This window comes from Mirounga angustirostris, unplaced genomic scaffold (assembly GCF_029215605.1).
Source record: "Mirounga angustirostris isolate CCGP_5_RB_7025 unplaced genomic scaffold, mMirAng1.0.hap1 SCAF_1, whole genome shotgun sequence".
In the NCBI taxonomy this organism is placed as follows: Eukaryota; Metazoa; Chordata; class Mammalia; order Carnivora; family Phocidae; genus Mirounga; species Mirounga angustirostris.
The window spans coordinates 112,293,674-112,312,049 of NW_026991709.1; the positions used below are offsets into that span (position 1 = coordinate 112,293,674).

At 34.9% G+C, this 18,376-nt stretch overlaps 1 protein-coding gene across 7 annotated transcripts in view; it reads left to right on the plus strand.

Moving 5' to 3' along the window:
• The window catches only part of HLTF (helicase like transcription factor), a 51,105-nt gene that overhangs the window by 24,494 nt on the left and 8,235 nt on the right, over positions 1-18,376 (plus strand). For 3 of the 7 annotated variants that reach the window (XM_045903602.3, XM_045903603.3, XM_045903604.3), the window contains exons 13-23: positions 208-297; positions 2,510-2,607; positions 7,785-7,928; positions 9,046-9,184; positions 10,043-10,178; positions 11,662-11,841; positions 14,318-14,442; positions 15,111-15,301; positions 17,075-17,200; positions 17,514-17,626; positions 17,964-18,144. In XM_045903602.3, coding sequence (XP_045759558.1) covers positions 208-297; positions 2,510-2,607; positions 7,785-7,928; positions 9,046-9,184; positions 10,043-10,178; positions 11,662-11,841; positions 14,318-14,442; positions 15,111-15,301; positions 17,075-17,200; positions 17,514-17,626; positions 17,964-18,144 — 1,523 coding nt within the window. The remainder of the gene's footprint in view (positions 1-207; positions 298-2,509; positions 2,608-7,784; positions 7,929-9,045; positions 9,185-10,042; positions 10,179-11,661; positions 11,842-14,317; positions 14,443-15,110; positions 15,302-17,074; positions 17,201-17,513; positions 17,627-17,963; positions 18,145-18,376) is intronic. The other 4 variants (XM_045903608.3, XM_045903609.3, XM_045903605.3 and 1 more) reach the window with 3 other exon arrangements.

The following is an 18,376-nucleotide window of genomic DNA, read 5'->3' on the forward strand; positions in this document are numbered from 1 at the left end:
TATATTCCTTCTTTGAGCTGGAATTATATGCTTAGTGTCAGGCAGTTTTGGTCACCAGATATTTTGTTTTTATTGAATAATATACACTCTCAAGATTTGGAGTATGGAAGTGTTGTATTTATTTCCTATTCTCAGGAGGTACCTGTACCTAAGCATAGGAGAGAATTAGTTTTCAGATATCTTAATGATTCTGTGGTTTTATTTTAGCAGGATCTTCTAAGGTTAAAGAAGATGCAGAGTTTGCATGTGCACTTATTTCATCTACCCCTACAACAAAAAGGAGAATGTTGAAAAAGGGTCAGTAAATCTCATGGTTTTTTAGCTTTTGTTTTTCAGTGTAAAAAATTTTTAATGACAAAAGTTATGAAAACATGGTGCAAGAAGTTTAGAAAGTAGAGAAAAGAAAAAGATAATCCCATTTTTCTTGGAAGTGCATGTTTATGTGTTCTTCTAGTACCTTTTCTTATTCTGTTTATTTTAGTTAGGTCAAAAATATGGAAAAGAGGTCCTTTACTCATCTGAATAGCAGAAATGTTTTCTTCTAGTGAAGGTCCAGAGCAATTGATGGCTCTTTAAAACCTAATTTAATTTGAACTTATTTAAATTATAATAAAGATTCAGTTCTTGGCATGAGTAGAATTTGTTTTTTACTTATGAATGCTAGTGATCTTTATTATAATTTTATATTTTGTAGTTCAGAGGAAAACATTATATAAGAATCTAAATATTTGAGAAGGAAAGAGTTTGAACTCTAAGGTTAAGGAGATCTGGGACAAGTTACTGTATCTCTGTAACTTAGTCTCCTGTATTTTATATGTTGGGGATACTAGGCAGAAGTCTAATTTCATGGAGCTTATATCTGATGATGGGAAAACATACACAAGTGAACAGGTAATTTTAAATAGTAGACATTGTGAATAAAATAAAGAAGGATAGTGAAATATTGATTGATGAAAGGGACCTGTTTAAGGAGATGAAATTTGACCCAACACAGAATGATGAAAAAAGAGCTAACTTTTGGTCTAAGAATCAGACAATTAATTGAGTTGAAAATAATATGCATTTCAAATACTTCTTGACCCTAATTTTAGAAATTTTAAGAAATGTGGAATTTTCTTTTGAGATAGAATTAGAATTCAGATAGAATTAAGTTCACTCTCAAAAAGTGCCTTGTTGCAGGCACATAGCCATAATAGAAGAGAGAAATTTAAAAAAAATCATAGCTGTGAAAAAAAATAAGCACATTTCTGGAAGAAAAGCAGAATAGAAAGAAAAATCAGTGAGTGGAGACAAATCATAGTGCTTTCTTAAATTTGACACAAGAAGTCATAAGGAAAAATTGATGAAATTCTACTACATTTTAAATTCCCATGCATCAAAGTGCAATATAAACAAGGTGAAAAATGATAAGATTGAAGAAGATATTTCTTGTAAGTGTAACTTACAAAGGATTAGTATTTAGAATGTGTAAAAAGGAACCTCTACAAATCAATTGGAAAAAGACAGTCCAGTAGGAGAATAGCCACTAAGAATACAATTATACAGTTTAAGGAAAGAAAACATAACCAATAAACAGGGAAAGCTGTGCAGGTTCAGTCACTGGAAAAATCATATTAAAGGAACAGAGAGATACCATTTCACCTGTTATATTTACAAACATTTAAAAATCTCACAGGGTGCCATGTATAGGCAAGGTTGTACAGCAACAGGAACTCTTTACGCACTATGGATGGGAGTATAAATTACCATCGTGAGCAGCAAGTAGGCCAAATATAATGAAGATAGATATATCACCTAGATATGTAGCTATGAAAAAGTAGTTTTCACTGCTGTGTTATTTTAGAAAAATATTGGAAATAATGTAAATACTGTCCAGTACGGGAATGGAAAATAAAATTATAGCATGTCCTTTCATAGGCCGCTTGAGTATTGTTGCAACATGGCAGCTGGCTTCCTCCAAAGGGAGTGGTCAGAGAGAGGGAGAGAGCACCCAGGACAGAAACTGCATCCTTTATAACTTAATCTTAGAAGTGATACACCACCATTTTTGCCATATCCTATTTGTCACCCTAGTAGATTGTGGGAGGAGACTGTATGACGTTGTGACTGTCAGAAAGTGGATATCTTGGAGTCTGGTTACCATATTAACTATAGTACAGTTTCCAAAAACTGCATAAAACAAATGTTATTTTAATGAGTAACTATGAATAACTTAAATACATATCAGGAGATATTCCAGACTTTTTCTCTGTGTCCCCTCTCAATAACAGTTCTCTCCCTCCCCCCATAAGTAATCACTGTGTGGATTTAAAAGTGACAAGGTAAAAAATAAAGTGACAGGGTAAGCTCTAGTTCCTTTTACTTCATCATGGCTGGAAATAACAGTCTATCTACTTCATTTTAGTTCTTCCTATTTTCTCTTTTCATAAAGGCACATATTGTCATCTCTTTATTGACTTCATATATATGAGAAGAAAACTAAAGCCTCTCAACTGATTCACTCTTTCAGGAGCATCTGCAGTGGAGGGTTCAAAGAAAACTGATGTTGAAGAGAGACCAAGAACAACACTGATCATCTGCCCACTTTCTGTGTTAAGCAACTGGATTGTAAGTCTTCATAGCCTTTTTTTTTTTTTTTTTTTAAAGATTTTATTTATTTATTTGAGAGAGAGAATGAGATAGAGAGAGCATGAGAGTGGGGAGAGTCAGAGGGAGAAGCAGACTCCCCGCTGAGCAGGGAGCCCAAAGCGGGACTCGATCCCAGGACTCCAGGATCACGACCTGAGCCGAAGGCAGTCGCTTTAACCAACTGAGCCACCCAGGCGCCCCTCTTCATAGCCTTTTAAAAATGTGACATGATTTATATTTTAGTCTTGTATGATAAAAAGTATTATTAGAGTCATCATTGGGAAAGATAATGCTTGGTCAGCACTTTAAGTTAAAATAATTGTTGGGTGAATTGGGATTTTATTTACTCAATTGAAGTAATTTTTTGAAGATTTATAGTAGAGAAAGAAACATCATTAATTGTTATAAGATTAGGTTTGTACTTCTTTCTCTGCCATTTCTGTCCCACAAGGTAGGAAAGATACATAATTTAGGACTGCTACATTTACGAATTACTGAAAACTCTTTTCTAAGAACTACACTAACTTCTGTGTATATTAACAACTTGTAGCATTTAGTGAGCTCCTATGTGCTCAGTTTTTCCCTAGGCTCTTTTCATAGATTTTTCTCATTTAGTTCTCACAACCATTATTCTCACTTTCTTGGTGATCAAATTGAAACACACAGAAATTAAGTAACTTGCTTAAGATCATCCAGCTAATAAATGATGGAGATAGGATATAGTCTCCAACATTCTGATTCTATTGCCTCTGCTTTTAAGGTTACCCACCAAAAAATTTGGTCTTTTTTTTTTTCCCCCTTCCAGATTGTTTTTCTATTCTAAAACATTACATTGGAATGGAACCTCTTGATGTATTATTTGTAAGGAGCAGCTTGGTTATGTTTCCTTTCCAGTTTGAGCTTCAAGCTGCATGTTACAATGAAATAACTACTCTATTAGAAGCATTGTGAACATAAAGACCACTGGATGTGAACTTCTGTTCTTGCCACGTCCAAGGTTATTGCATCTCTCCTGACCTTTCCTCCTCTAATCTCAGAGGTGGAAGAGGTCCTAGTCTTTGTAAGACCATTACCTCAGTCTGTACATAGGATTCCATCTCTCCCACCTTTGCATTTTATGTTATTTTTCTCTTTGCCTGGTTAGTCTTTTCCTACTGGCTTTTTCATGAAACATACTTGGATCTTTTTCATTTTTAAATACTTCCTCTTGATTATGTCTCACCTTTAAGTTGGCTACTCTTATCCTTTCCTTTACTGTCATAACTTTTGGGGTTTAATTTTCACTTTGTGATTTTACTTACTAACTACTTGTAATCTGGCTTCTGCCACTTGTTCTCTAAATTGCTTTGGAAAAGATGAGTAGTTATTCTCTAATTGTCAAATTCTATGCTTCTTTACTTCTTGACTTTTATGTACTCTTGCCTTCTTCGATTCTTATCTTTTTAAGTTTTTGGTATATATATTTTTTTAAATTAAACCTTCTGATTAGTGTGTCATTTTTCCTCTTAGGACCAGAGTGAGGGTTAGTTCCTTCTTGCTCTTTTTTTTATTCCAACAAAAGTATTCTCTTTCTTTTGAGATGTAGTGCATTTGGGGAAGGCCAATACATGGGTACTAGAATGAGTTTCAGTCTGAGGTTTACAAGTATTAATGGGGGTATAAACAGTAGAACTGTGATTCTTTAAGAGCTTGGATTGGGGATATGTATTTTAAAAATGGGTCATCAGTATTTCATTATAATTTTATATATGAAAAACAAAATTTTAGATAATATAAACTTCAGAGAGGAAACCTTGGCAAAGTCTTGCCTAATGAGATTATGGAAAAAACTGATTTTTATTTTTTTTTATTTTTTATTTTTTTATTATTTTTTTTGGAAAAAACTGATTTTTAAAGGAATGAGGAATGGTTGGGCATATATGGATTCCTGGTCAAGAATTAGAATTTTGTGTGGTGACTGGGTAGCTCAGTCGGTTTAACGTCTGCCTTGGGCTCAGGTTATGATCCTAGAGTCCTGGATTGAGCCCCGAGTCGGGCTCCCTGCTCAGCCGGGGAGTCTGCTTTTCCCTCTGCCCCTCCCCCTGCTCATGCATACATGCACACTCTCTCTCAAATAAATGCATAAATAAAATCTTTTAAAAAAAATTAGAGGGGCACCTGGGTGGCTCAGTCGTTAAGTGTCTACCTTCGGCTCAGGCTCCGCATCAGGCTCCCCGCTCTGCGGGAAGCCTGCTTCTCCCTCTCCTGCTCCCCCTGCTTGTGTTCCCTCTCTGGCTGTCTCTCTTTCTGTCAAATAAATAAAAATAAAATCTCTTAAAAAATTTAAAAAAATAGAATTTTTCAATCTCTCAATAACCTACTCTCTTCCTAGCCTCCAAGTAAATGACATAGCACCCTAATGAGCAGGCTAGAACTACCTTATCATCCTTTTTTTGTCTTCAGATAGGGGAGAGTCCAGTTAAAGGTTTAAGATACCAATCCCACTTCCACCACATACTTATTCTGGATATTTGGACAAGTTATCTTCCCAAGAGAAAATGAAATAACACATATTTTATTCACACACACACACAACTGAAGCACAGTGACTAGAAACTCAATACTATCGTTCTTTCTCTAGAAAGTTAATTTTTTTCTATTTCAGGTCTAATCCTGCCACAAATTTGTTCTCTTCCACTTCAGGGCAGCCCATTGATTCAGTTTTCTCATATTGAATTCTTTCGCTTTTCCTTTTCCACCAGATTTCTTAATAAAATTCTCTGTGTTTTCACCTTTACTCTTTCATGTTTTATCCTTTCTTAGTATTTTTGCCTTTACTCTTTCAGGTATCATTCTCTTCTTTAGCCCATACTAGTCTGGTTTTTGCTCCCACCCTCTATAGAAACTGTGAAGGCCTTCAGTGACCCCATTATTGCCATGTCCAGTGAGTTCCCTTTGTCTTTTCCTCTGCCCTGACTTTTATTTTTCTTGTAATGGCATTTTGTTATGTTTTATTTTATAAGCCATCTTGAAAACTTTCTGTAAAGAGTGGGAATGAACATAAATTACAAGTTAAAAAATCAGCCTTTTATTCCTTCTGGAAATTTTGCTATTCTTCCCCTGCCCCCCAATTTTGTTGCTTCCCCAACTTTCTGACCACTATTTTTCTCCCATGGTTTCTATTTAGTCTGCCTCCTCCCCCCTCCAAGGCATGGTATCTTTTTTGAAATATTAGGAAAATTTTTAATGAGATCTGCATTTACTTAACAAGATTCAAGAATTTCAAAAGTCTGCCACATTTTCTTTATTTTTATTTTTCTCTTTGCTGGAATATTTTAAATTACCCCAATAAAAACAGGCCCACTGTTTAAATACTGCCATTCTGTAGGTTCTGCCCCTAACCTCCTTTTCTCATTATGCCTGTTCTTGGAAAATCTTACTCATTCCTATAGCTTCATGTACTATCTGCTGATAACTTTGTAAAGTCCATCTCTGCATTGTATTACAGATCAATATTTAATTTTTCCTAGTAGGGGTGCCTGGGTGACTCATTCCTGTTGAGTGTCCAATTCTTGATTTTGGTCAGGTCATGATCTCCGGGTCCTGGGATTGAGCCGTGTTTTGCTCTGCGCTTGGCGGAGAGCCTGCTTAGGATTCATTCTCTCTCTCTCTCCCTCTCCCTTCCCTCTCCCTCTCTGCCTATCCCCCCACTTGTACATTCCCACTCTCTCAAATCTTTAAAAATAAATAAGTAAATATTCCTAATATATGTGTCCAGTCATTCTGTAGTGTCCAAGAATTTTAAATGTCTAAAATAATAATACTTACGATTTCTTTCTCATTTTAAGATTTTATTTGAGAGAACAAGAGCACGAGCTAGAGGAGGGGGAGGGGGAGAGGGAGAGAGAGAGAATGATTCCCGGTTGAGCACAAACCCCCAACATGGGGCTTGATCCTAGGACCCTGAGATCATGGCCTGAGCCAGCCGAAGTCAAACGTTTAACTGACTGAGCCACCCAGGCACCCCATTTCTTTTCTCATTTTTATACCCACTTTCCCCTTCTTTTTTTAAACTTCCCCCTTCTTTTTTTAAACTTCCTTATATCTTGGGCGCCTGGGTGGCTCAGTCGTTAAGCGTCTGCCTTCGGCTCAGGTCATGATCCCAGGGTCCTGGGATCGAGTCCCACATCGGGCTCCCTGCTTGGCGGGAAGCCTGCTTCTCCCTCTCCCACTCCCCCTGCTTGTGTTCCTGCTCTCGCTGTCTCTCTCTCTCTGTCAAATAAATAAATAAAATCTATAAAAAAAAAAAAACAACCAACTGCCTTATATCTTTATCATACAGTTCTTTTAGGCACTCACTTGAAGTATCAGAGGCTTCTTTGTTTCTCCCTTTTTTTTTTCCATATCCCATATTTAATTAGTCCTCAAGTCCCATCAGTCCCTTTTTCTTGGTATCTTTCTTTTACACCTGTCCTTCCCATTCTGTTCTTACCTTGATACTTTAGCGCTTTATCATCTCTCACCTAATAGATTCTCAGCTTTGTTTTTCTGGTATCCTTTTTTTTTTTTTTTCCCCCAATCTAACCATGATTTTTTTTTCCTGCTCAGAATCTCAGATTTGAGAGAAAAAGTCAAGTGTTTTAAACAGATCATGTCCTCAGTGAGGGCTAGGACCCGGTCTTATTTTTCTTTTTAGCTTTACTACATTTCTGGTTGATGAACTGGCAAATAGTAGGTTTATGATAAATGAATGAAAGTGGATACTATGCTTGAATCTCTGCCTACATTCTTGAGAATATTGGTTGTTCTTTTAAGGTTTAATTTTGATATTATAAACTTTACTAACTGGAAGCATTAAAGATCCTTTCTGTTAAAATATTAAATTTTTAAAAAATTACAGTTTTAAAGAAATTTGGTAATTTTTCCTCCTAAAAGTGAAGTGGCTGCTCATTGGTAGGGCCAAGCAAAATTTATATAATGCATTATTATTGCATATATGTCCATTTTCCTGACAATAAAATAATAGTATTGTTATTATCATTGTTGTTATTTTAGTTTAGATTGCAGGAAATTTGATTTTATGTAATTTTAGTAGTTTGATTTGTGTACAGGACAGTAGTTTATCAAACGTGACACTAATCTGTTCATTATTTTAAATATTTCTAATTTTCTTCTAGGACCAGTTTGGACAACATATAAAATCAGATGTGCATTTGAATTTTTATGTTTATTATGGTCCTGATCGTATAAGAGACCCAACCTTGCTTTCAAAACAGGATATTGTTTTGACTACATACAACATTTTAACTCATGACTATGGAGTAAGTATGCTGACACTCATATTTCAGAAGTTGAATTTAAGAAGTATGCTTCAGGTTTCTAAAGTGTTCTAAAATTCAGACTTTATACTCTTCCTTTCTTTCTAAATACTTAATATGTAGGAAGTAAAATAGGAAATTGTCTTTTAATATTCTGCAAAAAAAAGGTTGAACTTTCTTCAAGCAATTAGGAATATTTTCCATTTAGGACATTTGAAGTTACAGTTTTACATTGGAATTGTAACTAAGTGTATATAGCACTTTATAAGTGAATTTTGTTTTTTCTAGTATTCTAGAATATTATTTTCTTGATCAAATCTTCTAAATCAGATTTTCTAAATCAAATCAAGTATGATTTGATTAATAATTATCTCAGCTTAAAAATAAGCTTTTTTTTTTTTTTTTAAAGATTTTATTTATTTATTTGACAGAGACACAGCGAGAGAGGGTACACAAGCGGGGGAGTGGGAGAGGGAGAAGCAGGCTTCCCGCGGAGCAGGGAGCCCGATGTGGGGCTCGATCCCAGAACCCTGAGATCATGACCTGAGCCACCCAGGCGCCCCCAAAATAAGCATTTTTTAAGTTCATGAGTTTCCCAATTAATTTAGAAGTTTAATTGTTGTTTGTTTGCCTGTAATTCCAATTGTTAAAATGTTTTTCAAAAAACCTTATTGTCAAAATTTCGATCTTCCAGTAAGAACATTAACTTCAACATAAAAGAAACTAATTATATTGTATTCAAATAATTCTTACAACTGAAAATTTTTCTTTCATCACTGTTTTGATCTGAGGCAGAATTAGCTCAGTGTATTGAACCAAAGTCTCAATAGAGAGCTAGACTGCCTAGGTTTAAATGGTAGCTCTGCTATTTCTTAGCTGTGGTACTTTGAGCAACATACTTCCAGTCTTGGTGCTTCAGTTTTCTCATTTGTAAAATGAGTAAATAATAATACTTCATAAGCTTTTGGGCATTCAATAACTTAATGTATATAGTGCTTAAAGCAGTATCTACCACAGAGTAAGTATTGGTATTAAAGAATAATAACTTGTATTTACCAAATTATAGGAAGTACTATTTTACTTTCCTGTGTTTTTAATTCACATGAAACATTTATTTCAGACTAAAGGTGATAGTCCTTTACATAGCATAAGGTGGCTAAGAGTGATCCTGGATGAAGGACATGCCATCCGAAATCCAAATGCTCAGCAGACAAAAGCTGTACTTGATTTAGAAGCAGAAAGAAGATGGGTGTTAACAGGTAAAAAGGTTATATTTTTTAAAAAATTAATTCTCATATATCATTAAGTTTTAGTGAGGTAACTTTGTAAACTTCACAGGGATATAAAATTTGTCCATAATTAATCAAAGAAGTCATTTAATAAAATATTTTGAGTTGTTTTTCACAGTTGCCCATGCTGTGGCAACATTTGAATTATAGTCAATTTGTGGAACAACCACTAGACTTTTTCATTTTTATTTTTATTTATTTTTTTAAAGATTTTATTTATTTGACAGCGAGAGAGGGAATACAAGCAGGGACAGTGGGAGAGGGAGAAGCAGTCTTCCCACCGAGCAGGGAGCCCGATGCGGGGCTCGATCCCAGGACCCTGGGATCATGACCTGAGCCGAAGGCAGACACTTAATGACTGAGCCACCCAGGTGCCCCTAGACTTTTTTTTTAAACTTTGGAGATTCATTAGACACTTTAATTCTCCAATCAGAGTCTCGATTTCTCTGTTTCTCATCTTGAAGCCAAGCCTGTTTGCTACTTGTGACACCTCTACTAGAATACAGGCAAGAGAATGAGAATACAGGCAGTTTCATTTTTCCTTCTTGCTAATACTGCTGATTTAAAATCAAATAAATGTTCTTGGATAAGGAGAAAGTTGAATTTACTGGACCTGTGGTCTTTTTCTTTGTTAGTATGGCAAGTGAGAGCTAAAATTAGAGCAAAACTGTATTTTAAAGTTGCGTATATGTTTAACAATGGATTATAGTTATACCTTGATAGTTAGTGGGTGTGCCTGGTGCAGAATGCCCATTTTCAACGGTTGTTTCCTCTGATTGGGTCACATGGATATACTATAGAGTTACAACAGTTTTCTGTTATTTTTAGGTACTCCGATTCAAAATTCTTTAAAGGACTTGTGGTCTCTTCTTTCCTTTTTAAAACTTAAACCATTTCTTGATAGAGAATGGTGGCATAGAACAATACAGCGTCCTGTCACAATGGGAGATGAAGGAGGACTTAGGTAAGTAATTTCATGAAAACTGATTAAAATTAGCAACAAATAACTGTAAGCAGCTTGAACCAGTTATCACTTTGATTACTATTTTAACTTCACTGTTGTCTTTCTTCTCCCAAGAGCGTTTATAGCTTAATGCCTTTGGCTCTTAGAACCTAGTGATTCTTGTTTGGGGAGACACTGCAAGTAAAACATAAGCCTTCCCTTTCTTTGATTTTAGTCAAACTGAAAGGAAAGGCAGAGCTTTATGGTCTTTGTGTGTTGCTATTGCCCTCAAAATCACCATTAATTGATTAAACAATGACAGGAAAAACTGTATGCCCTGAGGATCTAATATGCATTAAATTTTCACAACTTACCTTATGTAGCTTTATATAGTGATACTTGAATGGTATGACATACACTGGCATCAGCAAAAGTTTAAGAAAGCAAGTTCTTTCTCATGGAGACAGATAAGTGAAATTCAGCTTAGTGATAGCCATTTCACAGGGTACTAGGCTAATATGTGGCTTAAGGTTTTTGCCTAGAGCAGTGGTTTTTCAGAGTTTGGGATCCATTAGGTTGTGAAATCCTTATAAAGATGGCATCTAGCATTATAAAAGAAAATGAAATAGAGTTGAAGATTTAAAGAAATTTAAATCTTCACACATAGTAAGTACTGTTTTGTGAAAGGTTTCTGTTATATGTGTATGTGTTTTGATAATATACGTTTGCTGGATGGAATAAAATGTGTTTCTTACTGTGGTTACAGTGAAAAAGGTTCAAAAGCCACCAACCTAGTTTGTAAAACTGCTTGATTCTCAGAACCAACTATGTAAATTCTAATTTAAGAAAAATTGTATTTATATTTCAGTGTCAGGAAAAATCTTTCCTTAAAAACCTTTCTTTCCTTAAAGAATTGATGTGCCTCCTTTTTTTCTGATACTGAGAAGGGAGTGTGAAGGTTGTAGAACCTAGACGGCATATCTCCCTCTTCTGAATAGTCACATCATGTTTTCATTTTTTTTGGCATCTTTACTTTGTAAAAATTACTTATTTTTGTACCTTGATTTTCATATTACTGAAAAATCTTTTTGAAGGTAAGATCTTTCCTCACATTTATAGTTTTATGTTAGTATAATGCCTTTTACTTTGTGTAGATACTTAATGTGAATGTTGAATATTGGGTGATGTAGTTGACAGAAGTGAGAAGTAAAAAAATTAGTGAATAGAAGAAAAATGGGGAGAAGTTAAGAAAAAGACAGGATAAAAGAAGATTAAACTGTGACAGGTAATGAATTGAGGGCAATGAATGCATTATTATAATTTTCTATTGGTAGAATATGTCTGATTATCAGATTGGATAGAACTCAAAACAGATTTTTTTAAAGAAAAACCTTTACTTTGATTCTAAAATAGTAATATATTAAAATACTCTTTTTTTGTTCTTGTTGAATCAACTTATATAGAAATAAAAAGTTATGTAATTCTTTGTTTTGTTTTGACTTAGGCGTTTACAATCCCTAATTAAAAATATTACCCTAAGAAGAACAAAGACAAGCAAAATTAAAGGAAAACCTGTTTTGGAGTTACCAGAACGTAAAGTATTTATTCAGCACATTACACTTTCAGATGAAGAGAGAAAAATTTATCAGTCTGTGAAAAATGAAGGCAGAGCTACTATTGGAAGGTATGGAAAAAAGAAAGCCATTTTAGGAAATAATTTTTATTTTCTTTCCTGTTTAAATAGTATTTCTTAGAAATGTGAGGAAAGTCGGAAGTATACTGAAAGATAACTTGCTTCTTTATTTAAATTCCTTTTTACAAATTAGTTGAAGTAAATGAAATAGTATTATAATTTACAGGTAAGTTATTCCTTAAGTTAGGAAACAAAAGTTTACATGAAATGGCAAGTTCTGAGTGGCTAGTCAGAAGACCTTGCTTGCTTCTATTCCAGGCTCTTTATCATGGGAGTAGATAAAAACATTGAGAGAAGTGTATATATATATATATATATAGTGAGAGATAATAAACCTATTTAAGGAACAAAACTTTGGGGAATGTCCGTATTTAAGAAATAGGGAAATAAAGAGAAATTACTGTAGAAGATTCTGTCAAGGACAGAATTAGGAAAAAAAATGTAAAGAAAACTGTTGGAGAATCCCATGAAAGCATAATCATGAAAGAGGGAATGGTCAGTAGTTTCATGTGATGCAGAGACTTAGAAAAGCTGTTTAATTTGGTGATTCAGAAGTTACCAGTCTAAACTCTTAGCATAGTTTCACCAGAATACTGAGGTGTGTACCAAATTGTAGGAGTAAGGGAATTTCAAAGAAGTAGCAGCTGTAGGTAGGGGTAGACCCTTTTTCATGATGTTTGCAAAAGGAAGAAGAAAGTGAGACTGGTACATAGGATTGATAGTTGTTGCTCTGTCAATTTTTTGCATTTTCTTTGGGTTAACTGCCTTGAGAAGAGAGCATAGAAGAGACTACAGATAGAGAAGAGAATAAAGCCAGTTGGTGGAGAAAATGAAGCCTAGTGGGGGGTAAAGAGTAGTCAGTGAAAAATGAGGCAAGGGTATCTGCAGGGAAAGGTGTAGTGTGAGAAATTGAGGAAGATAGCAGGATTAACAGCTGTTCTAAAAAGTTGTGAGGTTCTTAGTGTGGTAGATAGGCTTGATGTAGAATTGGATACATGTAGAAGTCAATATGACTTTCCAAACAACACATGAAATCTGGGAATAGGAACTAATGAAGCAGATAATAAAGGGATCGGGGATTGGTAGAAGGTGAGAAATTCTAGTCCAAGCGAGAACATATTTGATGTGAGTGCCCATGGGACCAGAATGAGTAGGAGACAGTGAAGGCAGAACTGTGCTGAGAAAATAGGGGAATCTTCAAATTCAAGCACTTCATTGAAATACAGAGCAGGTTTAACAGAAATTAGAGAGATTGAAAAAGATTGTTCTTACTAAGCAAGTGATTTCTTAGTTCAAAATCTTGCAGTGGTGATTGAAATTTCTTTCATATTCATTCTCTGAACCAAAATTTAGTATGTGCCTGTGTAACACATACTGGGATATAGCATAATAAAATAGATAAAAATCTCCACCCTCAAGGAGTTTATATTTTAATGCAGGGAACAATTTTAAAAAATTAAATTTGGTGGAAAAAAAAATTAAAGCCGAGAAAGGGGATAGGGAGTGCTGAAACTGTTTTAATAGGGTATTCACTGAAGACCTTACTGAGAAGGTTCTATGTGGGAAAAGATCTAAAAGAGAATGGAGTTAGGAGATATTTCAGGCAGAGGGAACAGCAAATGTAAACCCCTGAGTTGAAAGAATAGTTGGTGAGCTTGAAGAACACAAAGAGTTAAGTGTGGCTGGATAATATGAGCGACATTTCATGATGGAGTGCGATCAGTATCCTTGCTCCTAATTTTTATTTGCTCTATGGCAACACTTTTTGGTGAGTTTTCTTTCACTGCCATTTATTCCTCCCTTGCTCTTTGCTGATTATTACTTATATTTGAATGTCTTGAGTTCTTTCTGGCCTAGCTATTTGCAGGAGGTTAATATGAACGGGGGGAGGGGGCATTCTGTGTCCCAGACTGGTAGGAAGTATCCCTATTTAATTATGACTCAGGGTTATATCTGAGTTGTTTTAAGTTTTATTTGTGCTTACACAACAAAGATCAGAAGCTGTAGGGTTCCTTATAATGTGGAATCTTGTGCCCATAATCTTTTCTGAAAACACAGTAGGTCTATTGTGTTTCCTTATTTAGCTTGCCTTCTTTCCTTGGTATAAAACTTGTCCATGCAAGTTCAGATCACAGCCATGCACCCTGTTTTTGTTTTTGCACAAGAAAGAACTTGATTTTCCCCTCAGGGCTTGCTATGTATTTTGAAGAATTGTGCTCTGGCAGGTCTGTTTGAGATCTGTAGTCCTATCTCTCAGCATCTTCCTATTCGACTTCTATTGCAATTGGCAGCCATTTCTCATATATTTTGCTTTATGGTTACAAATCTCTTATGGTTTCACATTAAAGGTAGTTTTGAAGTGATTTTCAGAGAAGAAAAGAACAATGCCATTTTTATTCCACTGTTTCAGAATCGGGAATAATATTGTTTAGAGGTCTTCATAATACTTAGCATTTTTTACCACTAGGTATTTTAATGAAGGAACTGTCCTTGCGCACTATGCAGATGTCCTGGGTCTTTTGCTTAGATTGCGGCAGATTTGTTGTCATACTCACCTTCTTACAAACACAGTGTCTTCCAGTGGTCCCTCAGGTAAGTAGATGTGATTTGTTTACTGTTATATTTGTTAGGGATATTTAAATCAGAATGAAATTTTTCATATGGCCTATAGTGTCTTACTTGTCAAATGGACATTGTTTTTAGAATGGGACACCAGTGGAATATACTTAGAAATTCTTACCAATGAAATGGAATAATAGTGATGTCTTCCAGTATTTCCAGTGATAGATACTCTTAGATGGTCATTTCAAATTGGATCTGCCTTTTATTCTGTGGTAGTATGTGCAGATTGTGATGATGCTTTTGTGTAAGGTATATTATGTGGATTAGCTACTATTTTAGCTCTGAATCTTCTTTAAATTAATTTTTTTTTTAAGCTTTTATTTGTTTGACAGAGAGACACAGCGAGAGAGGGAACACAAACAGGGGGAGTGAGGGAGGGAGAAGCAGGCTTCCCGCTGAGCAGGGAGCCTGATGTGGGGCTCGATCCCAGGACCCCGGGATCATGACCTGAGCTGAAGGCAGACGCCCAACGACTGAGCCACCCAGGCCCCCCTGAATTTTCTTTAAATTTAAATCATGCTTGTTTCCTGTGATAGAAAAAGCCTAAATAAAGACTGCCCAAGCAAAACTTTTCCCTATATAAGAAGATTAACTTGTCTAGTCATATTACAGATCTTGCTGTGAAATTAATTTTTCAGCCTTTTCTCTAGGAAATGATACACCTGAAGAACTACGAAAGAAGTTAATAAGGAAGATGAAGTTAATTCTGAGCTCAGGTTCTGATGAAGAATGTGCAATTTGCTTGGATTCTTTAACAGTTCCTGTCATAACACATTGTGCACATGTCTTTTGTAAACCCTGTATTTGCCAAGTCATTCAGAATGAGCAGGTTAGTTTCGTGCTAGGTACAGATTCAGTGTTTGATGGAGTGGTACACTAGTCAGTCTTGAGTGTAATGAAACCCAAGTCCAACAGACTATTAAGAGTTTTGCACTTGGATTTACTAGTGCACGTTTTATGGTCAGTTATGTATGTCAGTGTTTCATAGTGATATATTTCTTACAATTAAGCCCTTTTAAACATAAGAAGACAGTAGGCTTTTAGAGGCGTGATCAGTCAATATCCTAGTTCTTTTGTTGAGATCATTGCTGTCTAGTAGATAAAAAAATGTGAGACACAAAGGTAATTTTAAATTTTCTAGTAGAAATAGACGGAGTTAATGAATATTTATCCAATATATCTAAAATATAAAAGTTATTGAGATAATTTACATGATTTTTTAACTTCTGTAGTTCTGTAGTTTAACCTCTGTAGTTCAGACCCATGTTCAAGGGCAAATTGTTCAAAGTCTGGTGGTATTGTACACATACAGCACATCTCACTTTGGCTTCGCCACAGTTCATGGGCTTAATTGCCATGTTTGTTTATTGGCTGTTAGATAAGGTAAGCCTGGATTCTTATGTATGGTAGAATTTTTTGAAGTGGAATAATCCTTTAAGCAGTTCTTCAGCTGAGGTAGAGTTTTGTTTTGTTTTGTTTACATTTTCATTGGTATAATATAGAAAAAAATGCACGTCATGGTTGTACAGTTGAGTGAATTATGAAGTAAACACAATCATGTAACTATTACCCTGGTCTTTTTGTGTCCCCTTCCAATCAGTTACCTTCTCCCTCCTCCCTAAAGGTAACCCCACCATACTGACTTTAAACATTCTTTCAGTTTCAGAATTTTTTTTTTGTAATGGTATTTGGTATATAGTTATTTAGGAGAGATTTTATTAGCATGTCTTGGTATGAATGGACACAACAAATATTGCTTTGAATGAGCCTGATAGGATTTAACAGGTCAAGACTAGCTTTATAAGCCATTCAGATGGAAATTTTTTTTCTTCTAAAGGACAGTTCCAACTAGTGTGCTGTATTGTAGTTAGGTTCAAGATACTGTTATTCATGGTTTCTTTACTTGTCTGCAAATAGTACAGTTCACCCTGAACAGTTGCAGGGGCTAGGGGTGCTGACCCCCCTGTGCAGTTGAAAATCTGCATATCACTTTTGACTCCTATAAACTTAACTACTAATCACCTACTGTTGACCAGAGCCTTACCGATAACATAAACAGTTAACACATATTTTTGTTACATATTATATGTGGTATTCTTTTTAAAGTTTTTATTTAAGTAATCTCTACACCTAATGTGGGGCTCACAGTCATGACCCCAAGATCAAGAATTGCATGCTCCTACAACTAAGCCAGCCCGGCGCCCCTATATGTGGTATTCTTTCAGTAAAGTAAGCTAGAGAAAATAACAAAATCATAAGAGAATATCCATTTATAGTTCTGTACTGTATTTATTGGAAAAAAAAATCCTCAAATAAGTGGACCTCTGTAGTTCAGACCCATGTTCAAGGGCAAATTGTATTATACTTGTTTCAAGCTCCTGCTGTTAGTCAAGATCACATACCATACTTTTGCTCCCTTTTTTACCCAGTCCCACTTAACAAGCTGGAGTTCAGCTTATACAGATTTATCTCAAGTGGATGACTCTAATAAGTCTAATAAAATGCTAGCTATTAAGGATTTAGAATTTTACCATACTTTTTAAAAATTTTAGGTAAATTTATATTTTTTCCTCATAAACTTCACTTATTCTTTCTTATATAGCCACATGCTAAATGTCCTTTATGCAGAAATGATATACATGGAGACAATTTATTAGAATGTCCTCCAGAAGAATTGGAGTGTGACACTGAGAAAAAGTCTACTATGGAATGGACATCCAGTTCAAAGGTAAAATACACATGGGCAAATATTTGAGTATTTGTTTTACATTTATATATGGATACCATGTCTTAAAATAATTCTGCTTTTAATCCTATCATTTGAATATTTTTATTTCTAGCGGTGAATTTGAGAGGAAAGGAGCTTCAGTTTATGAGTGCATTCTTTCAGTCTTAATTTTTAAAAACATTAGTTGTCTTTTACTTTTCATTTTAGGGAAGTAATGGGCAGGAACATTCTTTTCCTAATTAAAAAAAGTTGTATATATTTTGCCCATTCAAAATGGAAGCTAATGGGTGTCCTGATTTTTTTTTTTTTTCAGATTAATGCTCTAATGCATGCACTGATTGACTTAAGAAAGAAGAACCCCAACATAAAAAGTTTAGTTGTTTCTCAGTTTACAACATTCCTGTCTTTAATAGAAACACCACTCAGGTAAATTTAGTATTGATTCTCACTTTGAGTAAAAGGATTTTATGTAAGTGTTTTGATTTGGATGGCAAAAAATAATATGTTTTACCAGTTATATTCATTTCATCTACCTAAAATGAGAGTCACAATACAGAATATTTCCTGGGAGCATAGGATTTAAAGATTTAGTCCTGAATTTATCAGAAAAAAAGTTGACTGCAGAGCATGACACGTTAGTAGATGGTTAGATTTGTGAAAATAAATGAGTAGAAGAATTGGTTGAATGAAGAGATTTGTAATTACTTAACATGTTTTTAAATTGTATGGAAAGTGTTACTTATCTTTTTTGTCCCTCCATTAGAGCCTCTGGATTTGTGTTTACTCGTTTGGATGGTTCCATGGCACAGAAGAAAAGAGTTGAATCAATTCAGTGTTTTCAAAACACTGAAGCAGGATCTCCAACTATAATGCTTCTATCCTTAAAAGCAGGTGGAGTTGGTTTGAATCTTTCTGCAGCTTCTCGAGTGTTTTTAATGGATCCAGTAAGTAGTTCTGTAGACTTTTTGGTATGTTATTAAACTTAAAAAAAAAAACAAAAACTATTTGGTAAATACCTTCCTAGTTATAACTGATTGTGAAAATTCTTAGGCAAACTTTAAAATTAGTTAATAACTCAGTAAATGTGTATCGAGGGCTTTCTTTTAAGTGCTTTATATGTATCAACAAATTCTCACGGTATCCCTAGGATATCCCTATGATGGATCCTTATGAGGT